At 39.1% G+C, this 27,403-nt stretch overlaps 2 protein-coding genes and 1 long non-coding RNA gene across 3 annotated transcripts; 1 reads left to right on the top strand and 2 right to left on the bottom strand.

The window, feature by feature from the left end:
• The first annotated feature begins 1,958 nt into the window (after positions 1–1,958).
• On the top strand, positions 1,959–8,506 carry LOC125248549. Its single transcript, XR_007180323.1, has 3 exons — positions 1,959–3,932; positions 4,023–4,104; positions 7,508–8,506. It is a non-coding gene; the product is annotated as an uncharacterized LOC125248549 (long non-coding RNA).
• Positions 4,569–17,069, bottom strand: LOC125248546 (bifunctional apoptosis regulator-like). The gene is made up of 8 exons (XM_048160494.1): positions 16,974–17,069; positions 16,406–16,655; positions 12,967–13,171; positions 9,190–9,359; positions 7,948–8,092; positions 6,299–6,475; positions 6,023–6,219; positions 4,569–5,803 (listed from the first exon to the last, which is right to left on the bottom strand). Exons 2-8 carry the CDS (start codon positions 16,636–16,638, stop codon positions 5,632–5,634), a joined length of 1,299 nt encoding a protein of 432 aa, XP_048016451.1. The 5' UTR covers positions 16,639–16,655; positions 16,974–17,069; the 3' UTR covers positions 4,569–5,631.
• A 3,785-nt stretch (positions 17,070–20,854) lies between these two features.
• Positions 20,855–22,436, bottom strand: LOC125249502 (ribonuclease inhibitor-like). Its single transcript, XM_048161805.1, has 3 exons — positions 22,384–22,436; positions 22,043–22,216; positions 20,855–21,874 (listed from the first exon to the last, which is right to left on the bottom strand). Exons 1-3 carry the CDS (start codon positions 22,434–22,436, stop codon positions 21,697–21,699), a joined length of 405 nt encoding a protein of 134 aa, XP_048017762.1. The 3' UTR covers positions 20,855–21,696.
• Positions 22,437–27,403: the final 4,967 nt, after the last annotated feature.

The raw sequence follows: 27,403 nt of genomic DNA, 5'->3' as shown, positions 1-27,403 counted from the left end.
AGTCGATGCTCTGGCCCATACATGGCCCAGCACGCTCCTTTACGCCTTCCCTCCGATCGCACTGATCCCTCAGGTCATCAGGCGCATCAGAGAAGACCAACACAGAGTCCTTCTGGTGGCCCCGCTCTGGAGGAACCAAGTTTGGTCCTCGAGCTGTTCAAGCTCTCCCTGAGAGCCCCGTGGCCGATTCCCTGAGACGGGACCTCCTCTCTCAGGCAAACAGAACGATCTGGCACCCACACCGGAGCTTTGGGCTCTGCACCTCTGGTCCCTCGATGGGAGCCGACCAGCCTCCCCGGGGACGTCCTAAATACATTTCTCAGGCTAGAGCCCCGTCCACGAGACGCCTCTATGACCAGAAATGGTCTGTCTTTGTTGATTGGTGTTCCTCACGCAACATAGACCCTGTGGAGAGTGACGTATCCTTCATACTGTCTTCCTCCAAGAACGCTTGGAAATGGGGCGCACCCCTTCTACTCTTAAGGTTTACGTAGCAGCCATTGCGGCGTTCCATGCTCCCATTGCTGGCCAATCAGTGGGACGTAACGGCCTTATAATCCGTTTCCTGAGGGGTGCTAGGCGATTGAATCCTCCTCGCCCCCTCACCGTTCCCACTTGGGACCTCTCGTTGGTCCTCAGGGCCTTAAAGGGAGCCCCCTTTGAGCCAATGGGTTCAGCCGATCTCAGGCCCCTAACGCTAAAAACCGCTCTGCTGTTAGCACTGGCATCGGTTAAGCGCGTTGGCGATTTGCAGGCCCTCTCTGTGAGCCTTGCATGCCTTGAATTTGGGCCTGGAGACTCGAAGGTCGTTCTGAAACCTAGGCATGGCTACGTTCCTAAGGTGCTCTCAACCCCGTTTAGAGCTCAGGTCATCTCGCTTTCTGCTCTTCCTCCCTCGGCGGATGAACGAGAGCTAGAGCTACTCTGCCCAGTCAGGGCATTGAGGACCTATGTAGAGCGATCGCAGCCTTTCAGGCAGTCGGATCAGCTCTTTGTTTGCTTTGGTGGCCGCACCAAAGGGTCTCCGGTCTCAAAACAGCGCCTTTCCCGTTGGATAGTAGACGCTATTAACCTGTGCTACTCCTCACTGGGTGCAGACTGCCCCATAGGAGTCAGGGCCCACTCCACTAGAGGAATGGCTTCCTCGTGGGCTTGGTCCAACGGAGTTTCCATTCAAGACATCTGTGAGGCGGCCGGCTGGTCTTCGCCGTCCACTTTTGTCAGATTCTATCATCTCGATGTCCCGACCTTGCAAGCTCGGGTTCTTTCGGTGTGATTAGGCGGCCTCTGGCGAGTTCCGCCTCACACAACCGCAGGAATTATTTCCTTAAGTGTAACTAGGGTTCGATTAAGGCTTTGCCTTCTCGCTTGTCTTTTGGACCCACTCCCATGTGTCCAATATCAGGCTGTATCGTTCCCAGCCGTGGCACGGCGTGGTTGAATTCGTTCCCCATACGCAGTACGAGTGAAGTATCGAAAGGGAACGTACTCGGTTACTAACGTAACCTCGGTTCCCTGAGATACGGAACGAGTACTGCGTCACTTGCCGTGCCACGAGGCTGCGGCTTCAGGGTCGTCGCTTCAGTCGATTACACTGAAATCCTATGGCGAAACGCCTGCTTATATAGCCCCTAACCCCGCCCATTTCGGCGGGAATATTCGCGCGCTTTGTCGCCATAGGTCGCGCAGCTATGCCGCGCCGTCATTGGTTCAACAACTTGTCTATGAGTGAACCAATGACGATGCAGTTACACTGCGTTATTGAAAAAGGCTTCAGCAGCGGGGAAAAAGGGAGACCTTTCCCCATACGCAGTACTCGTTCCGTATCTCAGGGAACCGAGGTTACGTTAGTAACCGAGTACGTTTTTGGCCAGCCAGCATAAACATTTTTTTAAAAAATAAAATATAATATTAGTTAAATAATAATATACAGCCATTGCATTTTCTTCAACAATAATATGTGGACATTAAAACATGAACACTCAGAGTGAGGGTTTAAACTTTTGATGTATTCTCCTGTGTTAGCGTAGAATTAAGAATGATAGCATGCTGTATTGTGATTTTTAAATGGAAAACTGTCTAATAATGCAGTTCATGGATTTGTGTCTGTGGAATGCTCCTCGTCCGGTATTGACAGCCCTACAGATATCTTTCCTATGGTTCAAAACACAATTGAAATTATAATATAAAAAATTGCATTAGTATTAAATCAGGCAGATGCGTTGCTGGTGGTCAAATTAATGCGGTATTAAACATATAAATAATCTCACCCTTAAATAGCCAAAGATTTCACATGTTTGTGAACATGCATAGGCTACCTGAAAAAGATGCACAGGATTCATCTGCTTTTTCTTTTTAACTTCACATCGCCAGACAGCTGTTGTCTTTTCCCGGGCATAGTTGTATTAAGTTGTCAGCCAGCAGCAAACACAAGGTGGGGCACGCGAGCATGCGGAAATGAATGGCGTGTCACGGAGGGAAGGCATCTGAACTCGACAAAGACGATCTGATTTATAGTAAAATTTTAATTCAGTAAATATATATGTTTGGCAGGGAAGCTGTGCAGGAATATATATTCATTTATTTAAAAAAAAAAAAAAACACCCCAGAAAAAAGAGCACTTTCTCTCGATGAAGAAAAAGGGCAAGTGCTCAAGCCCCCTTTTATGTCTATGTGCGCACGTGCCTGCAACACTGTATCTATTTCCCATCTTTAGTAATAACAAATATAATTCGGGAGCTGTGACGTCACTCTCCACCCCACTTTGCCTAAATTGCATGAAACCACTGCCATTTGTTTGTGCTTGATTTGTGCCGTTAAAACAAACATTGTAACTAAGACCTCTTCTTAAATATAATGCAAAAATGAACAGTTATGTAACTATGTAAAGACCGGTGTCGTTCGTTTGTGCTCGATTTGTGCTGTTAAAATGAACATTCTATTTATTCGCCCTCCATCCAAATTGTTCCAAACTGGTATTGTTCGTTTGTGCTCGATTTGTGCTGGTTTGTGCAGTTAAAAGAATTTAATTCCCAATCTTCCACCACCAAACAGAATTGTCCGTGATTTAGTGCACGCACAAGAATAAAACTAATGTTATGCCAGTTTATGCAATTGCTTGCAATGACAGATTATGTCAGGTAAAAGGGGAGAAAACATTCTGCAGATGTTTAATGTTGTGTGTGCTGGCTTTATTTCTTCAGCAACTTCAAGTTTAACAGACTTTTGTGTTTTGTACATACCGTTTTGTTTATATTCACGTGTGGCTTTATTGCACCCATTCTGAGACTTTTTTTTCTGTGATTCACAGTCTTTAAATCTATATAATTTGTACTGTCATTTGATTTCTATACTAAAGTATGTATGAATAAATTGTACTATTTCTTTTTCACTAGTGCCGATACATCTTGCCCTGACCTCTCATAATTTCTTGAAGTGTATGCACAATACTTGTGTCTTGAACACAGTTCAAATCAACCTTCATTATTGTCTGTCAGTGTGGCTTTGTGTTTACTTGTTGCATAGCAAATTTTACAAAAATGATACAGAATTTTTTGTTTGGAGCACAGAATTCACAAAAAAACTTGTTTGAAATCCATATGTGCTACCGAACATGATTGGAGTAATTGGACTAAGATCAAAACACAAACAGTATTGAACTAGCAACATCAGGTTCATGTCTTTGATTTCCGTTGAATGCATGAACTGATCAAATGGCTTCATTTTGTTTTGACAGAAAATCTCCTTAACACAAGTCAGTTTTGGCTGTGCATGTCTTTTAAGACTCAGGCAGTCTTAGACACAGGAATATACTGAATGAAAAACTTTCTCAGGTTTATGTTCAGCTCAGAAGGGAAAATAGTTCAGTGTGATGATAGTGGTGAATGCAGTTATGATCTGTTTTTACATCGTGGCACTGGAAAATCATGAAGGTACGATTATTTCAGAAGTATTCATGCTGAAACATAATTAAACTTAGAATGAAATGCATCATTAATTTCCCCTTCTCCCTTCATTGACAGATTGAATTGGATGGCTCTGTGTGACTGTTTCTGCAGATACAGTGCATTCTTATGGATTTAACATGGTCAAATAATAACTCAGGTACAGTAAACTTCTCTGTATTACACTAAATGACTGTAAAAAAAGAAATAAACAAATTTACACAGTAAAATACCGTTTTCCATAGAAACAGTAATATACCGGGGGCATTGTTTTTACGGAATATTACTATTTTAACGTAAAACGGTACTTTATTGTGTAAATTTGTTTAGCTTTTTTTACAGTTATTTTTTAGAGTGTATGTTTTTATACACCCTCTGTTATACTATAACGATTTCCTTTATCTTGATTTGCATTGTACTTTCTCCTCACTGTTGTGTATTGGTTTGGATCAGTTGCTGTTATTTTACTCAACTCTATTACACATGACAGAACTGATACTGAAGATATGTGAGTCTGTCCTTGTTTTGACTTGTTTTTGCATATATTCATTTGGATTACATGGCTAATCATAGAAATATTGTCTCCTCAATGGTGAATGTGCATTGGAGGATCTGAGAGTTGTTTTCTTTGCATCTGAAACCCTCTAAGCTTTGTTTCTGCTGATTTTATAAATATTTGCACCTGGTGAGTATAAACTAATGGTGTTTTTATTGCAAAAACAATTACAGATTTTATGCCATGTCAGTGTCTTCTATATTTTCTGTATAGTGTTATAACATCAACAGCCTAGCATTAGAGAATATGGCCATGACCTTCAAAATGTAGATCACTGTCATTATTTATTCACCCTCAATCTAAATGTCACTTTATCTCTGCTTTAGGTGAGGCTTGTGTGTACAACGGACATAACGAACCTGCCGTGGCAATGATATTCATCCTATTTACTGTCATATACTTTTGTAAACATTATTTCCATGCTCGTATCTGACTTTAGCCGCACAGCCTTAGATGAAATCAACTGAAGATAAAAGACATTAACTCTCTACTAAATTTATCAACAATTACAATAGAGTTCTACTGAAAATGTGTGTTTTAAGAAGAACCAGATTAAATTCAGAACATGGCAGAATATTTATGACTATAATTTCACTGATAAAGTTTAAAACACTAATTATTCAGAACAAACAATAGAGAAATTCTGAACATCACAAAACAAGCTACGGCACAGTCAACAAAAACAACAGCAAACATAAAGAGTTTCAAAGTGTTTATCATTTACATCTGTGTACTTAAATGAAAAACATGATTAATTTTACTGATTAATTTACAAATTCAATTAAACTGTGCATTTGCCGAAGTAGGTTCAGTTTCAAAAAACATTAATTATGTGAAAATTAACAAAGTGACATCAGGTAAATGGTTATTTTGCTAAAAATTGTCTAATAACTTATTGTGTAAAGTGCTAAATAAATAATAAACATTTTAAACTTCTACATTCTAATTAAATACACATATTTTTTACTAATCTGTTGTATTAAAGCAATATTAGAGAGCAATATTAGAGAACCATGGTTAATCTTGCTAGAAAAGGAATGTTAATTATGATTAATTAATTTCCTTCAAGTTCAAACAGTGCTGAAACCTGTGAAGAAAAAAAAAAAAAAAAATCGAAACTTGTATTGGTTTTCATTGCTGTGCCTGCTTAAAAAAAGGTTTCCGAACCCAGATGTAAAGGATTGAGCTGAAAAAGAGTCCACCGTAGAATTCAAAGTCACAGTAGATCTGAGGGAGCACAGGCCACAGCAGTATAAAGAACAACAGATTGGACATCCTCCACAAAAACATCTTAGGGAGGGTGCTGAAATATACACACAAACACACACAATATTGTTATAAAGTCATTTTCTCAATATCAGGTGTAAACGAAATCATTAGATATGTTTCGGGTGACCTGATTACAAGTGGTCAGCAACATCTAAACATTCAAAACATTTGTGATCAAATCACACAACCGCATGTAACCATATTACATGTATATACATTATAAACTGTATATATAGTAAATGTATGTGTGTACCTCATCTGTCTTCTTCTCCATAGTGTCCAGATAAAAAAGAACTCCAATATTGTCATTAACATAGCATTAACAATGACAATCCATGATATCCAGAAATGAACGCTCAGCCATTTCCAGGCAAAGTCAACCAGTAGCATGTAGGGCAACAGACACACCTTCACCCGAAACTCCACCCACTGATGCCGGCTTGGCTCCTGCTACATACACACAATTACTCTACGTTCTTATATTTCAGCTGTTGTATGTTAACAATGGGGAGAGTTCTCAGACACAAACCAGCATGTTGTCAGGCGGGACATCTTGCACTGCGTTGTTTGTGTGTGCAGGGCAGCAGGTGTGTATGAAGGGTAGAAAGGTGTCTTCATAATCAAACAGGTACAAGTAGAGAAAAGTGAGACGTGGAAATTCTCTCAGACCAAACTGTAGAAACAGGGCTTTTCCAAGATTTGTAGCCTTGGGCAGGAAAGAGAATTACACACACCTATGAGTGAAATATTATCCATGAAAAGAGTAGACATTTGTGTATACGTTTTTGAAAATGTGAATCCACCTCCTCATTCCAACACTAAAAATAAGGACTGTTATTGTGGTTGAGGTCTCTTTAAATTTTATGTAAAGGATTAATCTGTGTAAGGATGAAAATCAAAGACTTTTGGGTAACACTTGATTTAAAGCCTTTATTTATAATGCATTATAAAAGTATTTTAATACATTAATTATTGTAATTGCTTGGTCAAATATTATTATTCTCCAAAATGAATCACATTTTTGAGGGCCTAAACGTGCTCGAAAACTCATGAAACTTTGCACACGTGTCAGAAGTGGTGAAAATTTATGTCTGATATGGGTTTCAGAATTAGGAGTGGTCAAAATGGCTCAATAGCGCCACCTACAAAATTTCAATTTACGTTATGTTTCACGTACAAGTAGGAAACCCGTTAGACACGTAACAGCCCGATACCTACAAAAAAGTCCCTGGGTGCAAAATCTGAAAACACAACAGGAAGTGAGATATTTTGAATTCTCTCTGCAAAATTTTTGCATTCTGTCTAATCTAAAGGCCTTTGCGACGCTAAAATGCGAAGATCTTGTTTTTGCTGTATTGAGGAACACCAGCAATTATTCTGTGCCCTCACACTGGAGAAGGTTGGCTGCTTGTGGTTGCTAGCTTAGAAGGGAAGTAATTTGGCCATCAAGCTGGTGATGTTGGAGCAATTTGTCACCCAATTGCCAAGAAAGGTGACTGAATAGGTCTGGTGCCACTGGCTGGTATAACTGAATAAAGCTGTCCCGTTGGCTAAGGACCACCTTGCAACACATTAAGGGGCAGACGAGTCCTGTTTCAACACTTCTACCCAGCCTGCCCTCCCCTTCTGACCAGTCCCATTACCCTGAAAACTGAAAACATTCCCCTAATGCTGGCTCCAACCTATGCTTACTCTCTATGCTTACTTTTTTTCAACATCTCCCCTTTCTTCTACCTAGGATTACTAACCCCACTACCATGGGTGAAGGCAAAAGGCTTGTGCCAGTCTGCTAGAGCTACAGGGAGTTTGAAGGGGAGTCTGAAATCAGTGTATGTTGATGGAGATGGAGGTCTTGACCCATGTCCCCGATGCTCCGTGGACCACCCATGATCGAGCTGGGATATACCAAATACCCATTGGTATACAGGGGTACATACCAAGCCTTTGTGGATATCGTTGCACCAAACTCCAATTTACCAAAGCTTGGTTCAACCCGATACAATAAAAATAATGGAATGAAGGTGAGGTGTATGAATAATGGCCCATTTCTATTGAGTGGGCATTTGTGGGAATGTTCACTGGTGGTACGCAACCTGCCACGAATGTCAGCTGGTGAATCCAAAACTTTGGGCTCTTTGAAGAATGAAACACAATTTATCAGAAAAACACAATACGCACCTTGTACTCCCAGAGATTCTGTGGCAGTTTGACTTTGAGCTCTTTGATTTTTTGGACTTCATCCAGTATGACTTGTCTGTGTGATGGATTCTCAACCCTGAATGGAGCAGCAGACAGTTCTTCATCTCTGAGACGAGCCAACAAACTGACAAACACACACAGATCAAGTGATGTACATTAACTACTATAACAGTATATACATTAAATATACATTAAGCTTTGGACTGCCTTTAGCTTTGATTACGACATGCATTAGTGGTGGCATTGTTTCGATGAGCATGGCCGTACTAAGGGTTTTAGAAATACAGAGGTCCACAGAGCTTTTGGGGCATACACCACATGGAAAAAATCTCCTGATCTAAAAATTTAAGACATCTCGAGTGCAAGATTGGATTGTAAATTTTCTAGATATTGTGGGCAATCTCTTTTTTTTTTTTTTTGGGTATGGGGGTCAATCCATAAATATTAAAATACATTACACATTGTCATGTGTCAATGGCTGCAATGAAGCGCATGACGATAGAGAATCCAATAAACAATCTTTAATAATTAAATCTAACAGGAACAGGAAAGTTTGACTGCATGTGTCCCCTGAAATATAGATGTAGAGATCTTCCTATGTAAGTTGAAAACGCTCGCTCTTCTCCGATTGTTCCGCTCCAGTTTTTTGACCTGAGGGAGGGGTTCTAGCAGACCAATCACAGCGCTTGCAGTCCACGTAGAATCGACGCGTTGTTAGATTTTTGAAGAGGTGCACGTCAGGCTACGTCATAGGCTACGCATGGTACACACAGTCTACGCTGTAGTTACGCCGTACACTCGACACAGAAGTATAAATCAGCCTTAAGGGCTTACATACGCAGACTAGATAATTAACAGGAATTGAAACAGGTATGTGGCTATTTTGAAACCAATTTGAACTAATTACCAACTAATTTGAAACTAATAAGCAAAGGGAACACAGGCAAACAGGAACAGAGAAAACAAAACACAATGACTTTAAAACAGAACAAAACATAACCATTACAAAAAATACAATTACAATGTGATAACTGTTGTTGTCATGATGAATTAAGGGTGGTGAAACGTGTTTGGAGGTAAAAAAAAAAAAAAAAAAGTGTTTTTTTTCTTTTCCACTAAAATCATGTTGGAAACATATTTTATTACACATAACTAAGAAAGTCATCAGGGGGTAATATAATAACTTATGTACTTGTGTTTCTTTGTGTGATTGGTGCCCACCTGCCATTAATTTGTTCTCTGTGGAACATTTCACTGTACTGATTGGTCCAGGGACCCAGATGCTTCACCCACAGACTGACATCATCAGCATTCCACCTGCTGATTGGCTTCTGGACCAAGATGTCATAATCAGAATCAGCACTGATCCAGTGATATCGTAACAACAAAACCTAGAAACATTCACACAATGCTTATTATGTCTTGTGCACAACCTCAACTCATTATCAATCTCTGTGCGTGTGTAATGCCTGCTATAGACTGTGTTATTTTGCCTAGATCATTACAAATCACACTGTACAACATGGATCTATAAAACTTGGGTACGACATGTACAGTTGTGCTCAAAATTATTCATATCCCTTGAAAAAAAAAAAAAAAAAAAAAAAAAAATAAAAATATATATATATATATATATATATATATATATATATTTTTTTTTTTTTTTTTTTTTTTTTTTCATTTTTTCTTCAGTTATAAAAACTTTAATGGAATTTTCATTGTATCCAGTATCTATTAGTTGCCATGCACAAACTCACATATGTGTTGACTAAACCTAATTTGCATATCAGTAGATATGGCCAGAGATTCTCTTTTGATCCTGTTCAAAATGAATCATACCCTATTCCCAATCTAAGAAAAAAATCCTTCTTTTGTGAACGTACACATGGTTTTCTCACTCCAGTGACCATAATCGTTGACAATAACATTCTTAGGCTGGCTACACATTTTAAGCCCGATTTGCACCAACGATCGGGAATGTGTGGTCTGATTCGAGGCTTGACGCAACTGACATTTTGTCCAAAAAGTCTTCAATTGTGTGGTGTCATTATGATTATTTTACCTCTCCTGATCACGTTTGAGCCTCCATGATCCCAAAACGTAAATATCCAACATGTTTGACTCTTGTTTGAGCTGCCTCTGACGGATGCCTGCCATAGTATGTTGCATGCTTCTAAAGCTGAAACTTGGCAGCCACAAACATGCCTCGAAAGTGGAGTATTGAGAAAGAAAATCACCATATTCTTTTTTCTCCTGTTTTTCACTGCAAAACAGGTCACAAACCAGGAGAGCCAACTGACAACATTTGTTTTTCTTCTTAAGTCACATTTGATCTCATGAGTTTCTGTGAGATCTCGTGTCACTGTGAAATTGTTCCTACAATCGACAGGTGTGTGGTCTTGCGATCCAGCTGAATCATCTAGTGTGTGCGCTCAGAGGATTATAATGCTAAAAATTGGTTGAAACTGTCATTACAGTATGTCTGTGGTGTCCCACAGTTTTAAAAACAGTTAAGATTTGAAAATCATCTAGTGTGTCCCAGGCTTTATGCCTAATTAATTTAGGCCTAAGAATGGTAACACCTGCTCTGTAATGAATTAATTAAGGGGCCAAAGCTTTAATTGTCCTCAGTCACTGTCACCATGTGGTCAATTATCAAAAACCTGGATGGGCGTGGCAGGAGGTGCAAGGTATCCTCTAGAGTTGCTAGAATGATCTGCCACGACTCAAGCAACAACCTTCGTATCACCACCAAAGCTCCAATGGACACCCTCAACCAAGCAGGAACGACAGTATCAAGAACCATCGTTTAACGAATTCTGCCTCAAGATGGTCTCCATAGACATCACACCAGAAAGACACCACTCCTTACCCAGAGACACCTGGATGCACGTCTGGCCTTCGAGAGGGTTCACCTAGATAGAGATCCGAACTTCTGGTCATCCATCCTCTGGTCAGACAAGACTAAATTTGAGCTCTTAGGACATATGGATGTTGCATTCAGTCCTAAGAATACCATCCCAATGGTCAAGTACAGCGGGGGTCACATCATGCTATGGGGATGCTTCTCTGCCAGTGGTACAGGTAACCTCGTTAAGATAGATGGTATCATGAAAAAGGAGGACTACCTCAAGATTCTGAATGAAAACCTGGTGGTGTCGGCACAGACGCTCAACCTGCTAGAGGACTGGACCTACCAGCAGGATAATGAACCTAAGCATTTGGTGCGAGTGGTCAAGCAATGGTTCAGGGAAAACAACATCAATGTTCTGGAGTGTCAGTGCCCTGACCTGAACCCAACTGAGAATTTGTGGAGAGAGTTGAAGGCCCGGGTCAGGGCTAGAATGCCTACCAATCTCCAACAACTGGAGGCTTTTGCAAAGGAAGAGTGAAGAAACATCCCACAGCAGACCTGCAGAAATCTTGTAGAGATCTACAAGAAGCATTTGGAGGCCATCATCAAGAACAAAGGCTTTTCTACTGATTACTGAAAATATGCCTGGGCGAGAAAAAGGCATCAGTATTTATCAACGGTATACCTTCATGACATTTGTTATGACATTTGTTATGACATCTGCTTTAAACATTACAATGCTCATGACAACTGAACTCTTCAATAAGTAGACATATGCAGAGCTACCACATAAACGGAAGTTCGGAGACAAAATTCTGCAAGATTTCTCTTATTGTATTAAAATGTAAATAGTACACATGAAACCACATAACAAGCTTGGTTGCATGAACAACCTTCAAGTGTGCGCTGTCCCTGGATGATAAACATCGTATCATATGCCTTTATAAATGAGTGACAAGTTGCCATGTGACATCAGAACACACGAACACATGAAAAAGTGAGTGAGGGTATTGTGTGTAAAAAAGGCATGGATTATTCTAACTATCACTCATCAGAAATAAATGCGACAACAGCCTGTCAGTGCATGTCGCTAATAAGTCTAAATGTTCTGCGTGTCTCTGTGTGAATGAGTGCCATAGTTTCATCTACTACACAAACTCAAACACGCGTGACGCTCACAGTGTTTTCAGCATCTGTGCCTCAATATATGAAGGCATGAACTTCATCTCCAGAGTGGCTTTGAGAGTCACTTCACAAACTGTTTGAAACTGAAACTAAAAGATCTTCACGACAAACTGTCAAAATAAAAGTCTGGTTTAACTTGAAGAACAGAAATATTTTAATATTGTATCCTAAAACATAATTCTTAAATAAATTATATTATTATTTTAAAAATATCATACAACCAAGACATTTTTCACCCATTTTTTTAAATTTATACAGTTCTGCATCTTTATTTGATAAAATAATAAAATGCAAAGTTTTGTTGTAAATATTGTGACAATATTTTGGCCATAATGCCAGGCCCTAATTGAAAAGGACTTTGGACTTTGCAATTCAAAGGGTATGAATAATTCTGAACATGGCTATTTTTAAATATTTGTCAATAAAATACCCATGAAATAATATATTTCTTAAAATATGACTTATTCTTTCAATTGTTTGTCACATATTAAATATTTGAAGGCATTATAAAACTCATTCATTACAGAAGACAACTTAAAACACTATAAAAATACCAAGAGTATGAATAATTTTGATCACAACTGTATGTTGACTGTACGATGATGACACCTATTGAATTGTAGGCTATGACACAAGTTAGTATAAAAGAATCAAACATCATCAGCATTAGCTAGTGGTAAACAAATAGAGCGAGATGAATCACACTGGCAATTGTGGTTTATGTGCACTGAAAAAAGAGAAGGAAGAATATGGATGCAGTCATGGCCAGGGAAAAGAGGCCAATTTGGCATGTTTTAAGTTTTAGCACTATGTCATGTTGATCAATAAGCCATTTCATGTTTTCGTTTGTTTGTTTGTTTGTTTGTTTTTTGCAGAAATCACCTCGATTGGTCATCTTTTGTTTGGCACAGCCTAAAATCGGACAATGTGTATCGGGCATAAGATAAAGAGCATCTCACCCCCACAAAGATCAATGTCATCATAACTCCAAAACAAAAGCTGTTTTGTATAGCTTGCTGTAGGCCTTCTGACAGAGGTATTTGTTGAGTCAGCATCTGTCCATACTGCTGGAACATCTGAAGAAAATAATGGATCTGCGGGTCACTCTGGACAGCCCTCCTCCGTCTGCTTATCTCAGCTGGAAACTTCTTCTCCACTGCATCCCTAGCATACAAACATACACAAATGCTAAGCTAAGCACACAAAGAATATCACAGGGTTCATTTCAAATCAGCATTTTTGACAGCTTCTTGCCCCGTTAAATCTAGGCTATTTTATCGCAAACATTTTAATGCTCTAGCTCTGTGGATGAGTTAACTCCTCCAGTCCTACTCGCCCCGCTCTAAGCGGGACTCGAACCAGGGTCTCTGGCATGGAAGACGAGGGCTAGTGTGCCTCTTTAGATCAGTAGAGTGAGGTTTACACACACAGCTCTTATGTCCTGCCCTCCGTTATATATGCACACTATGGCTACTTTATTCTTGTGCAACCTGTAGGAAACTCAGAAGCGAAGTCCAGGAGACTCTGTGTATCTTCAGGAGGATTCTTTATTGAGAACTTGCTGTTTAGTCGCTGCAGTCATCAGGTCCAAATAGGGATCTGTACATTGTATTTTTATGCATTTTAGGGGGCAGTGCTTAAAGATAGAGATAAAGCACATGGGAGGCGATGCAAAAAAGGTAATATTTTTTAAGTTTAACACATATTTGTCCGTGTTACACTTTCCTCATTTATCTGTAATATAAATAAAATTGCTAAAATTGTTATTTATACAGTGATACTGTCATTTAGTGTAATGGATGACACTGTGGTGTAACAGAGAATTTCCATTACCCTGAATGACAAAACTTGGTGACCATCCACTGGCCACCTATATATCAAACAGTGAGCTTGACCAGTGGGGTTAATCACAGTTATTCACAACTGCTTATTTTTTTTTAAAAAAATCTAACAATATAAGTTTTTTTGGCATTTCACTGAATAACATGCGTTTTTGTAACTTAGGCTACCACACCATGAAAAGGTGGAATTATCAAATATTTAAGAGCAATAAACTCACTTTTCTGCAGCACCACACAGTCTTCAGGGTGTCATTTGATGATGAGTCATTTGTTAAAATAAGACATAGTCCTTTTAATATAACACAGCCAACACTTATTTGAAAATGGCAAGAAAACAAATATATATTTTTTTTAACTTGGTCTTTTATGTGTTTTATATAATGGCAAAATTAAAGTTTAGACGAATAGGCTGAATGACAATTTTAAACTTTGGAACATTATTTCTCCCATATGTTGACATTTTATTTTCACAAAAGTTATTTGAAATATTAAACTAGACACTACTTGCATCTGACATGTTTTTATGTATGTAAAATAACTTTTGTGAATTTAATTTGATGCAGACAACAAAATGGTGACGTCTCGTCTTTGACCCTTTTCAAGCTGATTTGTCTTAAACTGTAGATTGAATTAGATGACTCACATTTCTTAAAATATCTTGTTTTTGCTGGGCATTATCACCCTGAGAATCAATGAATGCATCCAAAAGCTGGAAAAGTTGCTTTATATATGGTTTAAAGACAAATAATGTAGAGGCAAATGCAGACAGATAGCACATTGGAGGAAAAGTCATTCACTACCAAGGGAGAAAACGAGTGTAATGGTGTGTAAACCTCACTCCCCTGGTCTCAAGAGATGCAGTGGTGACTGATGCTAGACTGTAGCATCGGGGGGTATATAATATTATATACCATATTAAGGTGTCCATTATTTTAGAGCCTTATTTTAAATTCCCCCACAGTGTATTATTAACGAACCAAACGTAAACACCATACTATGGACAGAAAACCAGATGAGCCATATGAACGCAACACCTTTAATTAAGTGTTTTCCTCCCATAAAAAAAGACAGTGCCATTAAAAGAACAAACTTAGTAAACACTAGGCCTATATTAAAGCATAATATACAGAAAATTTGGTTTGTGCCGAATTTGATCTTTTAATATCACTTATGCTACATTAAGCGGCGTTAAACGTTTTCTTTATAACAGTTTTCTATATGAGGAAAACGCTCGTGAATTTAAACACGTTGCGTTCAAATTCTGGGCTCAACTGCTTTTCACAAACTTGTTAACTATATCATGAATTATATGATATATTTCGATTGTCAAATATGTGGAAGTGAGTGTGTTTTGTTGTTTATTATGATCATGTTGATAAATCAGAGGATCAGTCGGGCTTCGTTTTCGACGACTTCCTGACTCTGCATTATTCAGCGTGTTCCTCCAGTTCCAATGACACAAAAGCACATTTTGTTGCATTTATTGAGAGACTGTCGTTTCGAGATGCAGTAGATAGTAACATCTACATCTGTGCAGTTCTGTCATGAATGCAGTTTTCATAATGTGATGTGGGAGCAATCCAGGGGGGTTTCCCATTCACAAAAAAATAGGAGTATGTATCATCTACAATAATATAATAATTGCATTATTGACTTGCAAGCTGACATTATCAAGTATGTCACAAAAAGTAATAAATAAAATAAAAATATTTTTTTTGATAGCATGCATTTACTGCATAATGTAACCAATTAGAATGCAGTTTGAAAGCCCACAAGAATCAAGATATGGTGGCAAAAATACCCCTTATTGTTTATGTTTATGGTATAATTACGCAACATCACACAAACAAGAGTGATGACCACAAAGAATATGAAGAATACAAAAATCGTCAGAGTCGAACAGGGTCAGACAGGCCTAAATCAGCCAAGGTACCAGCACAAAAATGTGTGTGTATGTGTGTGCGCGCGTTTTTGTGACATATCAGGACACAAATGTGTATAATGACATGGGTATGCCATAGGTATTACAAAAAGAGGCGACTTATGAGGACATTACCCCACGTCCCCACTTTTCAAAAGGCTTATAAATCATACAGAATGAGTTTTTGTGAGAAAGTAAAAGTGTGCACAGTTTCCTGTGATGGGTTGGTTTAGGGTTAGGGGTAGTGTAGGGGGAGAGAAAATACAGTTTGTACAGTATAAAAACCATTACGCCTATGAAATGTTCCCACAATTCACAAAAACAAACGTGTGTGTGTGTGTGTGTGTGTGTGTGTGCACTTTGTTTTTGTGTTCGTACAGGGAACAGGTTTGTGTGTTTGTACCCTGTTTGTACAGGAAAGAAAGGAATTAGGTAATCTTGTCTTTGAAATAGTACTCAAAAGTAAAATGATCTATCTACAGGTATCTATGCAATACACTGAAATACTGCTTTAGGGTTAGTAGTATATACAAACAAAATAATATATTTTTTTATCATACCCTCATTAGGGCCTAAGATTAAAATCCCAGAATCACTCGTGAGCAGATGTCCAGCACAAAGCAATGGTTCTCTCACCTGAGGAGAATGTTGACTTTGGGAAACCCCTGCCAACGCTCTCTGCATTCTGGGCATTCGTTCCGTTGTGAAGAATGCAACCACTGCGCCACACAATGCCGACAGAAACTGTGGCCACAGTTGAGCGTAGTGGGATCTACGAGGACTTCATAACAACAGTGGCATGTAAACTCAGGTGCTGGCAGTTCATCAGTGTCCTCGTCTGACTCTATTGTGATGCATTCATCTGTCATCTTGCCAACGTACAGAACTGAATAGAAAAGAACAGAAAATCTGAAAGTGTTTTAACATCATATACAAGTTTAGAAAATAATAGAAAACCAAAACAATATATCTACATCTCTCAATTAACTGATTAGCTCAGTTGTTCCCAGTCTGTGAGAAAAAAAAAAAAAAAAAAATTCAACAGATGCACAACATAATTTGTGCTGTGATCTTTGTACTTCCATTACATTTGTTCTCCATCAGCCACAGTAACCACAAAACAAAAACATCACATTTGTCCACTGCCTCACCTGTGTGTATAAATGGTTTTTTCTAGGTATATAATTATTAGTGTGTATCTTACTGTTAAAATCGTGGCTGATCTTCGGGTCTCATCAGGTCACTGTCACCGAGATTAAACAGAAACAGAAAGTCCTCTTCTTGTGCACATGACCAAACAGAAACACCTGACAGAAACACTTTCGGTTTTAGTCTTAAGGTGCTTGATTGCCATGACAATAACTGTACATTCAACCAGCACTTAGGAGTTGAACTGTTTTCTAGTGTTGAATGAATGAATGTTTTACATATTTAGTGCTTTTCTGACACTTCACTCAAAGTGCTTTACATTTTTTCTTCAACAAATTATTATTATTATTATTTTAAATAAGAATCAAGGATGCACCACAAAACATTTCAGTTACATTATATAGTAAAAATAGCAGTGGAGCTGATGGAGTAATACAACAAACTCGGTCCCACTTTATATTAAGTGGCCTTAACTACTATGTACTTACATTTAAATTAATAATTTGATTCAATGCACTTATTGTGTACATACATGTTTTTACATTGTACTTATATTTTAAAAACACCTACATTTAATTACATCTGTAATTAATTTCTGTAATTACATTTATAATTACACTGTTGAACCATCACTTAACCCTTACCCCTACCCTTAAACCTACCCATACCACCAAAGCTTTCCCTAACCTTACCCGTATCCCACCTCAATAGCAGCAAAAGTGTTTTGCAATTCAATATGAACCCAATAAGTACATTGTACTTATTTTTTGATGCAAGTACATAGTAGTTAAGGCCACTTAATATAAAGTGGGACCACAAACTCACCTGAACCGTACTCTCAAATAGTGCTGGGAAATCCAAATCCTTTAAGTAAACTTGATATAAAATAAATGTTTAAAAGACACATTTACGTACATTAAGCATTGGATTTCTAATTCATGTTAGTGAGATGGTTCATTTGAACATACACAAACAATTCACAGCCATAGCATAGGCTATTGCTATTCTCTCATATACTAATTTGTTTAATTACATTTTGACCAAAAGAAAGGCATTAAATATAGGTGTAAATAGTGTATAAATAGTTTTGTGATGGGATCACACAACACGCATTTGACCACATAGCATTTAAGGTGTGAAAAACGAATCAATTCTGATGCTTTCCAGACATAGACAGCTATGACTCCAACCCTTAAAGGTGGACTCAGTAGTATTTAAAAATATAAAAATATGATTTATTTCTACAAGCAATATAATAGGATTCAACATGTCTTTATTCAGATGCTGCAGTTATTCCAATAAATGGTCAATGACTGGCAGCAGCGGCTGCCAAACAAAGACTGTCAAATTAAAGTAAAATATCCTAATTTAAAAACACTGTTATTTTACAGGTATTTCCTGAATTATTACCCTATATAAGAAAAAGGTCAATGACTGGCAGCTATGGCTGCCAAAAACAAAACAACAAAAACAAAAAAAAACAAAACATACAATTAAAGTAAAATATTCTAATTTAAATAAAGTGCAAAAAAACTTTAACATAAATTTTCTTTAAATGCTAAAAAATACTTTTATTTTACAGGTATTTCCTGATTTGATTCAGAAGACTGGCAACAACAGGACATTAAACACTAACAGATCTCTCAAGATCTCAGCATCTTCACTTATTACAGTCTAGACTTTATTTCTTTTATAGAAATACAAATCCATATTCAAATCCAAATCCAAATATATAATTTATTGAGAATTAGCAAAGATTTAGATGTTGATGTTTTATTGAATAAAAAAGTTTGTCACCATTATGGAGGTGAGCGTTTGCTTTAGTTGTGCTCTTGACCCTTGACATTTTCCTTGTTAGTTTTTCTGTGGCTGCTTTAACTGTGTGTTTCTAAAGCACGTTTGTCATTGTAAAAAGTGCAGGAGAAACTCTGATCAGATGATTTTGGCTGCTTTATGATGATATAGTTATCATGAAGTGGCCTGATTCATTGATATCATTTAGTGTCACATTTCTGAGTATATTAACTGTATATGATTTACTGTAACCTTGTGATATTGTGGAATCATATTGTGATAACCTGGTATTCTGATTTGTAAGTTATTATGCAGAAATTTTTTTTTTTTTTTTTTTTTTTTTTTTGAGACATCAATATTCAACGTGAATTTCAACAATGGTGACAATCAACAAAGCTTTTTTGTGACATTAGTAGCTTGTTTTGTGACGTTCAGAGTTGATCTTGATCTTTTTTGTTGTTGTTACCATTGTGATTCATATGCAAATTCTTGATGTCTGTGTGAGTCTGATAATGATTTAACAAAATTGTTTATAGTATCACAGCACTGCAGTAGTTTTGGCATGTGAAATTACAACTAATATTAAACAATTTAGTCAGAGACCAAACTCTGCTATCAGTGAATCAGACCACTTTACGATGACTACACCATCACTTAAAAAGTGACCAACATCATTCACAAGTTTTTCTTGCTTTTTTTTTTTTTTTGCTATAACAAACGTGTATCAGAAACACACAGTTAAAGCAGTCAGAGAAACACTAATCTTAAAGAGTCAAGTGTCAAGAGCTCAACTAAAGCAAACACTGACCACCAGAATGGTGACTTCAAACTTTACTATTTTATTCAATAAAACATCAACATCTAAACTTCTGTTAATTCTCAATAAGAAATTAGTATGAAATAAATAAAGTCTGGATTTTAATAAGTGAAGATGCTGAGACCTTGAGAGATCTGTTTGTGTTTCATGTTCTGTTGGGATTTAAAGGGTTTCTGTTGAGTTTTGTTGATCACCATTGTGCTGGAGACTGGACTCCTTACCTGCTACTCACCTGTGTTTCCTGTGGACTCTCCGTTGTCCTATTCTCCGCACGATCCAACAAAGACATTCCAAAGTTACTCCTCAGTTAAGTGTCAGTGTGTAAGTGTTCCGTCGTTACTTACATAGTTCAACGATTTGGTGTTACCCGAAACCATAGTTCAAACAATCATTCGCAAACTGCATCGCAAACTTGAGTGGTTGGAATGACAGCTCTCGAGCTGTAGTTAGAAGCATAGTTTCTTGTTTTTATGACATGTGGACTTAATAATTGTTATCTTGAGCAAAATAAGCAAGCTGACATTAAGTACAATGTATATCTTTAATTTCGAATATATATACAAATGTCATTTATATATTTTAGTTTGTCAAGAGATTTAAAGCACCGTTTTTGGAGAGTGCGTACATGCTCTAGTACATAAGAACAAGCATTTGATTTAAACTGGAAATAAAGCAAAATAACTGAGGAAAATGAGAATTAGTCCTCTAATGTCATGTCTGTAATTTATAGCAAAAATTCTAGCATTAATTTGATCTCAAACTGATTCATTTAAAGAAGTTATTACTCACCACCTATGCATTAATTAATGTAAATAAAGTTTTCTAAAAAACAATAAAAATCTCTCTCTCTCTCTCTCTCTCATATGTTTCAAGTCTAATCTGCATTTTGTAGCCCAATGCTGTGAGAAAGAATTAATGAATAATGCTTCCTTCTGCAGTAAATGTCAGAAAGCCTTGGGAGAATCGAAGGAATCAAATAAAATGTTTCCAAGTATAAATAAAAGTACATGCATAAGGTAAGAACATTAGATGATTTTGAGGAAGATCAAGGTAGATAAAGATAAACTGGAGGTGCACATGTATGATAAAAGAAAGTAGGAGGCCTTATGATAATCTGTCTATTTGTTTATTCAATCAATTTTTAAAGTCTGTGCTCAGTAATAAATTAATCGTTATGATTTTACTAAATAAATATATTTTGTTTTAGAGCTCACTTTAGTAGCTCTGGTTGTGGCAAATTCAATGTCTCTGTGTCCCTTCAGTTCTCGTCTCAAAGAAAAACGCGAAGTTCCAGGTCCCAGGAGTTTAACTTTATTGACAAGCAACAAAGTGAGATGCAGCTCCACATCTGAATCTCTCTAGCCAGGGCACAGTTTTTATACATTTTTCTTATCTCTTAAAACACACCAAAGTAGTATCATTGGCTGGTAATATACACCCTTACAGTTTTCCCATATTCTCACTTACAGGGGCTCTCCTCCCTTTCTCTTCCTTAAGTCTCCCATGTACTCCCCAACATTTTCACCACAGTCATTTCACCAATTAAACTGCAGGTGTTGCTTATGTAAGAGATAATTTTCTTTGTAAGGGTGGCCGACTACCAACTACTGTTCATCTTTTAACTTAATCTCTCATGGGCCTTCTGCCAATTGATGGCCAACCCTTTTCCCATTGGCCAAATTAAACATTGTATCAAAACAGTCAACACTCCCCAGAGGCAAGAAGCCTTCACGTGACACCCTTAATAATGGTCTTATTCATTTCACAGCCACCTGTTGCCTACCACAGGTAAAACTTGAGAAAACCAGGAAATTATACTTTGAAGATTTTAAAACAGAATAATTTTCAACTGATGTGAATTGTCCTGTATATCTGAGAGCAGCTTCACTTCTGATTCTCTTAGTTTATTCCCAGACAGATTCAGTTCTCTCATGTGTGAGAGGTTTGATCTCAGAGCTGAAGCCAGAGCAGCACAACCTGTGAGGTCACAATCACTCAACCTGTAGAGAACAATGACATCAGTGGATAAATGCCATGTATTGTATTGTAATAAAGGTTATTAATGAAATTTCCCAGTTTGATACTTTCATGCGTGATTACATCCTTCAAATTCTGAAAATGTGAACAACAGCCTATAAATGCTAATTCAGGTGTAAGAGTCATAATCTCAACTCAGTATTTCCAGTTTACACTGAGGATTATCCAGTCCATCAGAGAGCAGCATCACTCCTCTGTCTCCTAGATTATTCCTAGACAGATTCAGTTCTCTCAGGTATGAGGGGTTTGATCTCAGAGCTGAAGCCAGAGCAGCACAACCTTCATCTGTGAAATCACAATAAATCAACCTGTACAGAACAGTGACATCAGTAGATCAATGCCATGGAATGTAATGGAATAAAGGTTACTAATGAAATTTCTGTTTATACTTTCATGTGTGATTACATCCTTCAAATTCTGAAAATGTGAATAACAGCTTGTAAAGGCTAATTTATGTGTAAGAGTCATAATCTTACCTCAGTATTTCCAGTTTACACTGAGGATTATCCAGTCCATCAGAGAGCAGCTTCACTCCACTGTCTCCTAGTTTATTCCTAGACAGATCCAGTTCTCTCAGGTGTGAGGGGTTTGATCTCAGAGCTGAAGCCAGAGCATCACAACCTTCATCTGTGAAATCACAATAAATCAACCTGTAGAGAACAATGACATCAGTAGATCAATGCCATGGAATGTAATGGAATAAAGGTTACTAATGAAATTTCTCAGTTTATACTTTCATGTGTGATTACATCCTTCAAATTCTGAAAATGTGGACAGCCTATAAATGCTATTTCATGTGTAAGAGTCATAATCTCACCTCAGTATTTCCAGGTTACACTGAGGATTCTTCAGTCCACCAGAGAGCAACATCACTTCTCTGTCTCCTAGATAATTCCCAGACAGGTCCAGTTCTCTCAGGTGTGAGGGGTTTGATCTCAAAGCTGAAGCCAGAGCAGCACAACATTCACCTGTGACACCACAACCACTCAATCTGTAGAGAACAATGACATCAGTAGATCAATGCCATGTAATGTAATAAAGGTTACTAATGAAATTTCTCAGTTTATACTTTCATGTGTGATTACATCCTGAGTTGTTTGTGGTGTGAACCACATTTCAGTGTAAGGACTTAGCCTATTTATTAGCTCAATTTAATTGTTACAGGGAATAAGAATCGAATCAACTGTAAATGATTCACTGTAAATGATTCAGAATTAATATTTAACACTTCATCAATTATTCGTCCAGCGAAAATTGAGGTTAGAGTATTTTACCAATTCTGGATAAAATATTATTCTGTGGCCAACAGTAACAATATTTTATTATGATTATTGTTATTAGTGTAATTATTATATTATAAGCAAGAGGTAACTTGATCTTTGAGTTTAAGACAGTAATTTGATCCACAGCACAAGAAACTCGTATATGTGAAAATCAAAACAAGATTTATTGACTACTTCTAATGATTACAGGAAACTAAGGCTAAACACACACACACACACACACACACATACATACATGCACACACATTCGCGGAGTTGATGAGTTATGAAAAGTCCCAAGTTCAGTGCTAACTTAACTCATAACCTGAGGAAAATCACAAAAACAGAGCTTTGGCTTGATTCTTTAGGTTTAAAGGAGTTTCACCAGTTTCCAGCAAGAGAGAGAGAAGTTTGCTTGTACCTGCGTTTGCTGTGACAGCTGAGGTAATCGGGTTGTTCCGTGACTCGTGTACAGCGGAATCCCGTTCTGGATTGGCTGTCTTTCAGGTGACGTCTTCTCGGGAAAGCCCTGTGGTTGCGCGGAAGCTTTGAAGGATGCTGCTGGCTGAGCGTCTGGCTTGGGCGGCTCTCTTCTTGGGAGACTTGGTCAGATATTTCACGAAGTGTTTGGAGTCGGTGTCGATGGATGGAAATCAGCCCCGGTCAATCAGTTATCAATGACCCATGCGACTTTCCGCCGGGTCAAAGTAGCGGTGTTTCGGCTACCGGCTTCTGCCGATTTCGAGCGATTTCTGACCGACTTCTGGCCTTTTCTGACTTCCAGCTTCTGACATTAGCTTGTTCGGACAGCATAGTTTTAAGGGAGCGATCCTCCAATGAGACGTTGCTACGGAGATTAGACACGCCTCGTCTATTGTCTATTGATCACATCGCGTGATATCTGCAGAACATTCTCCTGTTTTATTAACAACTTTATAAAGTTTCTTAATATTTTCCTGATACTGAATTTCAATGTTTCATTCACACAGAATTACACAGAATTATAAATTCTGCATTTAGAACTCAAACATGACACACTTCTTACACACATATTACTAGACTGACCTAATTAAAACAATGATTACAATAATGCATTTGAAGAAAACCCACATATTGAATACATTGAATAGACATGTTAGTAATTACATCATGGCATGTATTATTCTGTATATAGTTAATACTTTAAGTAATCGACAATTGTCCCTTTTGAGATTCAAGATTGAGTCCTTAAGCATAGTTTAAACTTTGACCGGAGTCACGAGTGACCGGGTCACGATGGACGGTCAACACAAGGGAGGTATTGATAGGACAGATTCGTCTTTAAATCCGTTGATGGGTATTTTCCTGTTCCGTCCGATAATACAAGAGGGTTTTGTGAGAGAATCAATAGATTTAATGTGATCAAATCCACGTGATGGGTTCTGATTAGTTTATTGCTGATGAGCTAAGAAGTCCTTTAGACAGAGTCCTTTGTTAAAAGAAGTCACGTCATCACTTCTGTTAAGGCTAGGCGTTTCCTGTCAGGAAATGGATCTTTTGGACCAAATGAAGCTTTGTTCAATCATGTTGTTCATTGATAAAGTCATTGGTAAGTTCTGTCGAGCAATGCCCTACAGTCCCCCTTTTGCTTGGCGAGGTTCCTGGTGCGAACGTCGGCAGGCACTGGAACAAGAGGCAGAGAGAGAACAGACACACACAAGACACAAACAACATCTCCATCACTGACTGAATTCTGGTGAAGGACTTGGGTATCTTGGAATAAACGGGTTCGGAACACTTCAGCTAACATAGGGTCGTACTGTTTAAGATCAGTTGTAATTGGTGGTTTCGACTAATCTAATTGTCAGTGGTTCGACGAGGAGGTAGAGGCGTAATTTCAATCAGGTTGGTTGAGTTCTCGCGTTCAGGTTCTTGGTCAGTTCTATCACGTCGGAAAATGCGCGGGACGCCTGACGTGCATCTATCGAAAGATTCTTGCACGGCGTTCATTCGCTTGTGCAGGATGAAGGCCAGTGTCAAGGTCACAATATATCCTACAACAGTAGAGATGCAAAGTGCTGTGTCAGCAGCAGACCAAGACCGAATGAATGACACGCCAGCGGGCGGAAGGCGAGCTATAGCTTCTAAGGCTGTATCAACAGGAGTCAGATCAATAAGTTGTGTTCCTTCCTCCCTGATCCTTTCTTCCAATTCCGGATCGAGGACGAAGGAATGCTGTTTGAAGAACGGTGAGATTTCAAGTTCCGCCTGGTACTCATCGTCGCCAAGGTGATACAATGCAAGATCGTCTATGTGGAGGATCGAGCCCTTAGGGACACTGATCCAGAGGGTTTGGTTAGGCAGAATGATGCGCGTGGCAGTATCGTGTTGATCATAGGTAAGGGTAGCGGTACGTGCAGGGGTGTTGACTAACCATCGGTTTCCTATGATTTCGGCTTGCGTTGCCTCGACTTGAGACCATGGTGTAGCTTCAGCGGGGCAGCTAGTGTCGGGTCTAATTGATTCTAGGCCGCAGATGCCCTCGGTATTGTCGCGGACGAATGGTTTACTTGGGCAAAGGTAATGAATGTCTTTAGTGAGCGTACACATTTTTAGGTTTGGGGCTAGATACAACTGTTCGTTGTTATCATGGTACGCCACGACCTCAGGGGTGTGTATTTTGACATAGGTGTTCCCTTGCCAAAATCCGACGTTAACAACGTCTTTGAGCCGGTAAATATTGTTTGAGTCGATAATGGGCAAACTGAGGAGGAAGGCCAAGTCGCCGGTTTCTGGGCTTACATATAGGGGAATAGCGCTACCCAGGGAAAAAGCGAGATGGGTTTGCACAGGGTTAACAGGGCCCGGAGTGGCCGAGGCTAGAATGTTTTGGACCAGGCTAAGGGGTATCAAATAGTAGGGGATCCTCCCCATGGCTAAGTTATCGATTGAGGAACTTATTTCCCTTAGCATATCGGTCATGAGTGTAGTTAGGAGTTGTATTTGGGCTAAATCGCTTTGCACGACCGAAAATAGGGTGTTGATGGATTTTATCGTTTGATTGAGAAGGGTGCTATGGGTGTTTAAGATTGTGATAGTCCCGTTCAAGGATTTCCCGAAGGTTTGCAGGGCCTGGCTCTGCACTGAGAGCTGTTGTCGTATTACAGGCATTTCGGCCTGTATTTCGCCCACATGCCGTCTAACGGTGGCCAAATTTACAGCATTAGCGGTGCTCACGCCAATGTTAAACAGAGTTCCTACAGCCGCCGCAGCCCCAAGTAGGGCGCCCAAAAATCGTTTGGGACGCCGGTTGTACCCGCTTAATTCAGCCTGGGTTACAGTCATTTTCTGCAGTTGTTGCAGCATGTGGTTCACATCTGCCTGGGCATGGCCAAGGATCTCCCTAGTCCAACGGCTTCCGGCCCAGGTGGTTTGAGCGGCTGTGGGGGTGTAGTGAGCTCTGACAACATCACGGGGGTTGAGTCTGACATAAACCCTTTGAGTGTAGGTTTTGCAATTCGTTATCAATAACCCCGGTTGTTCACGGAGTACTATCCCTGACGCTGGTCCAGGTGACGCAACTTCTGGCTGGGGCATGACCCCAAGTATGCAGAGACACAAGGCAGCGAATTTGAGCATCTCCCTGGTAATAGAGCAGAGAAGAGGAACAATTAGCACCGAAGATCATGATTTGGTAGGCTCACCTTCATTAGTTGGCAACGGGTTTTACGACAAACTCTAACGCTTTTGGTGAAGAGTAGTCAATCCTATTTTGGGATCTGAATCAGTTACGGGATTTTCCTGATGAGGGGAAGAGGGCAATGATAGTGAAAGAGGAGAAGGGAATGCATAAGGAGAGAGACAAGAAAACACAAAGAGACACAAGGACACTGAGTTTACGAGAGCAAAGTGAGTGTCACATGTGTGGCAACTCCTTTCTACTAGAGGTTGTCACTAGCAGTGCTGTGGAGGAGCGTGTGTAAGTGTTGTGTAAAACAAAACCAGAAAAATAAAAGCAAAAACTTTCCCTAAAATGACAAGTCATTAGTGTGGTGTAGAGTATGGGATTGTCGGTCTGTGTCAGTGGGTTTGAACCTCCCCCTTTTCCTGTCGGTTGGAACCTTGGTGCCTCTTTATCTGGTTTCGATGGACCCATCGAAGGACAGGCTCGTTGCGGCCTTGTCTGATTTTGATTCGGTAGGCGACAGGTGAGAGCTTGTCCACAATCTCATGTGGTCCTGTCCAGTGAGGTAGGAATTTCTTTGACAGGCGATGGGGAGCTTTCTGCCTTGGCTGGGCAAAGCTGTAGTACCACACTTTGTCTCCGACATCGAGTTCTTGGTAAGAGGCCTTTTTGTCGTAGTAGGCTTTACGACCTTCCGCGCTTCTCTGGAGGTTTTGTTGTGCGAAGGCGAAAGTCGCTCTCAGGTGCTGATGCAACTCTTCCAGATACTGGTGAGTGGTGTAGGCGGTGACAAGGTTCATGTCACCAGGTTGGTACAGCAGGTGTAGCGGTAGTGTCATTTGTCGCCCTGTCATCATTTCGAATGGGGCTACTCCGGTAGACCGGTGAGGGGTGGCCCTGATGGCCATCAG

This window comes from Megalobrama amblycephala, linkage group LG16, assembly GCF_018812025.1.
Source record: "Megalobrama amblycephala isolate DHTTF-2021 linkage group LG16, ASM1881202v1, whole genome shotgun sequence".
Lineage (NCBI taxonomy): Eukaryota > Metazoa > Chordata > Actinopteri > Cypriniformes > Xenocyprididae > Megalobrama > Megalobrama amblycephala.
This window is presented reverse-complemented; position numbering and strand designations above follow the sequence as displayed.

What these genes read in the sequence shown, in the direction of transcription:
- LOC125249502 (XM_048161805.1), bottom strand. Translation starts at nt 22,436, where the DNA reads ATGTTGCTCTCTGGTGGACTGAAGAATCCTCAGTGTAACCTGGAAATA. An exon ending in TGTAACCTGGAAATACTGAG is followed by an intron (nt 22,217 to 22,383) that starts GTGAGATTATGA and finishes TGTTCTCTACAG; the next exon opens with GTTGATTTATTGTGATTTCA. An exon ending in TGTAAACTGGAAATACTGAG is followed by an intron (nt 21,875 to 22,042) that starts GTAAGATTATGA and finishes TGTTCTGTACAG; the next exon opens with GTTGATTTATTGTGATTTCA.
- LOC125248546 (XM_048160494.1), bottom strand. Translation starts at nt 16,638, where the DNA reads ATGACAGATGAATGCATCACAATAGAGTCAGACGAGGACACTGATGAA. An exon ending in AGAGAACAAATTAATGGCAG is followed by an intron (nt 8,093 to 9,189) that starts GTGGGCACCAAT and finishes TGTGTTTGTCAG; the next exon opens with TTTGTTGGCTCGTCTCAGAG. An exon ending in TCCCGCCTGACAACATGCTG is followed by an intron (nt 6,220 to 6,298) that starts GTTTGTGTCTGA and finishes GTGTGTATGTAG; the next exon opens with CAGGAGCCAAGCCGGCATCA.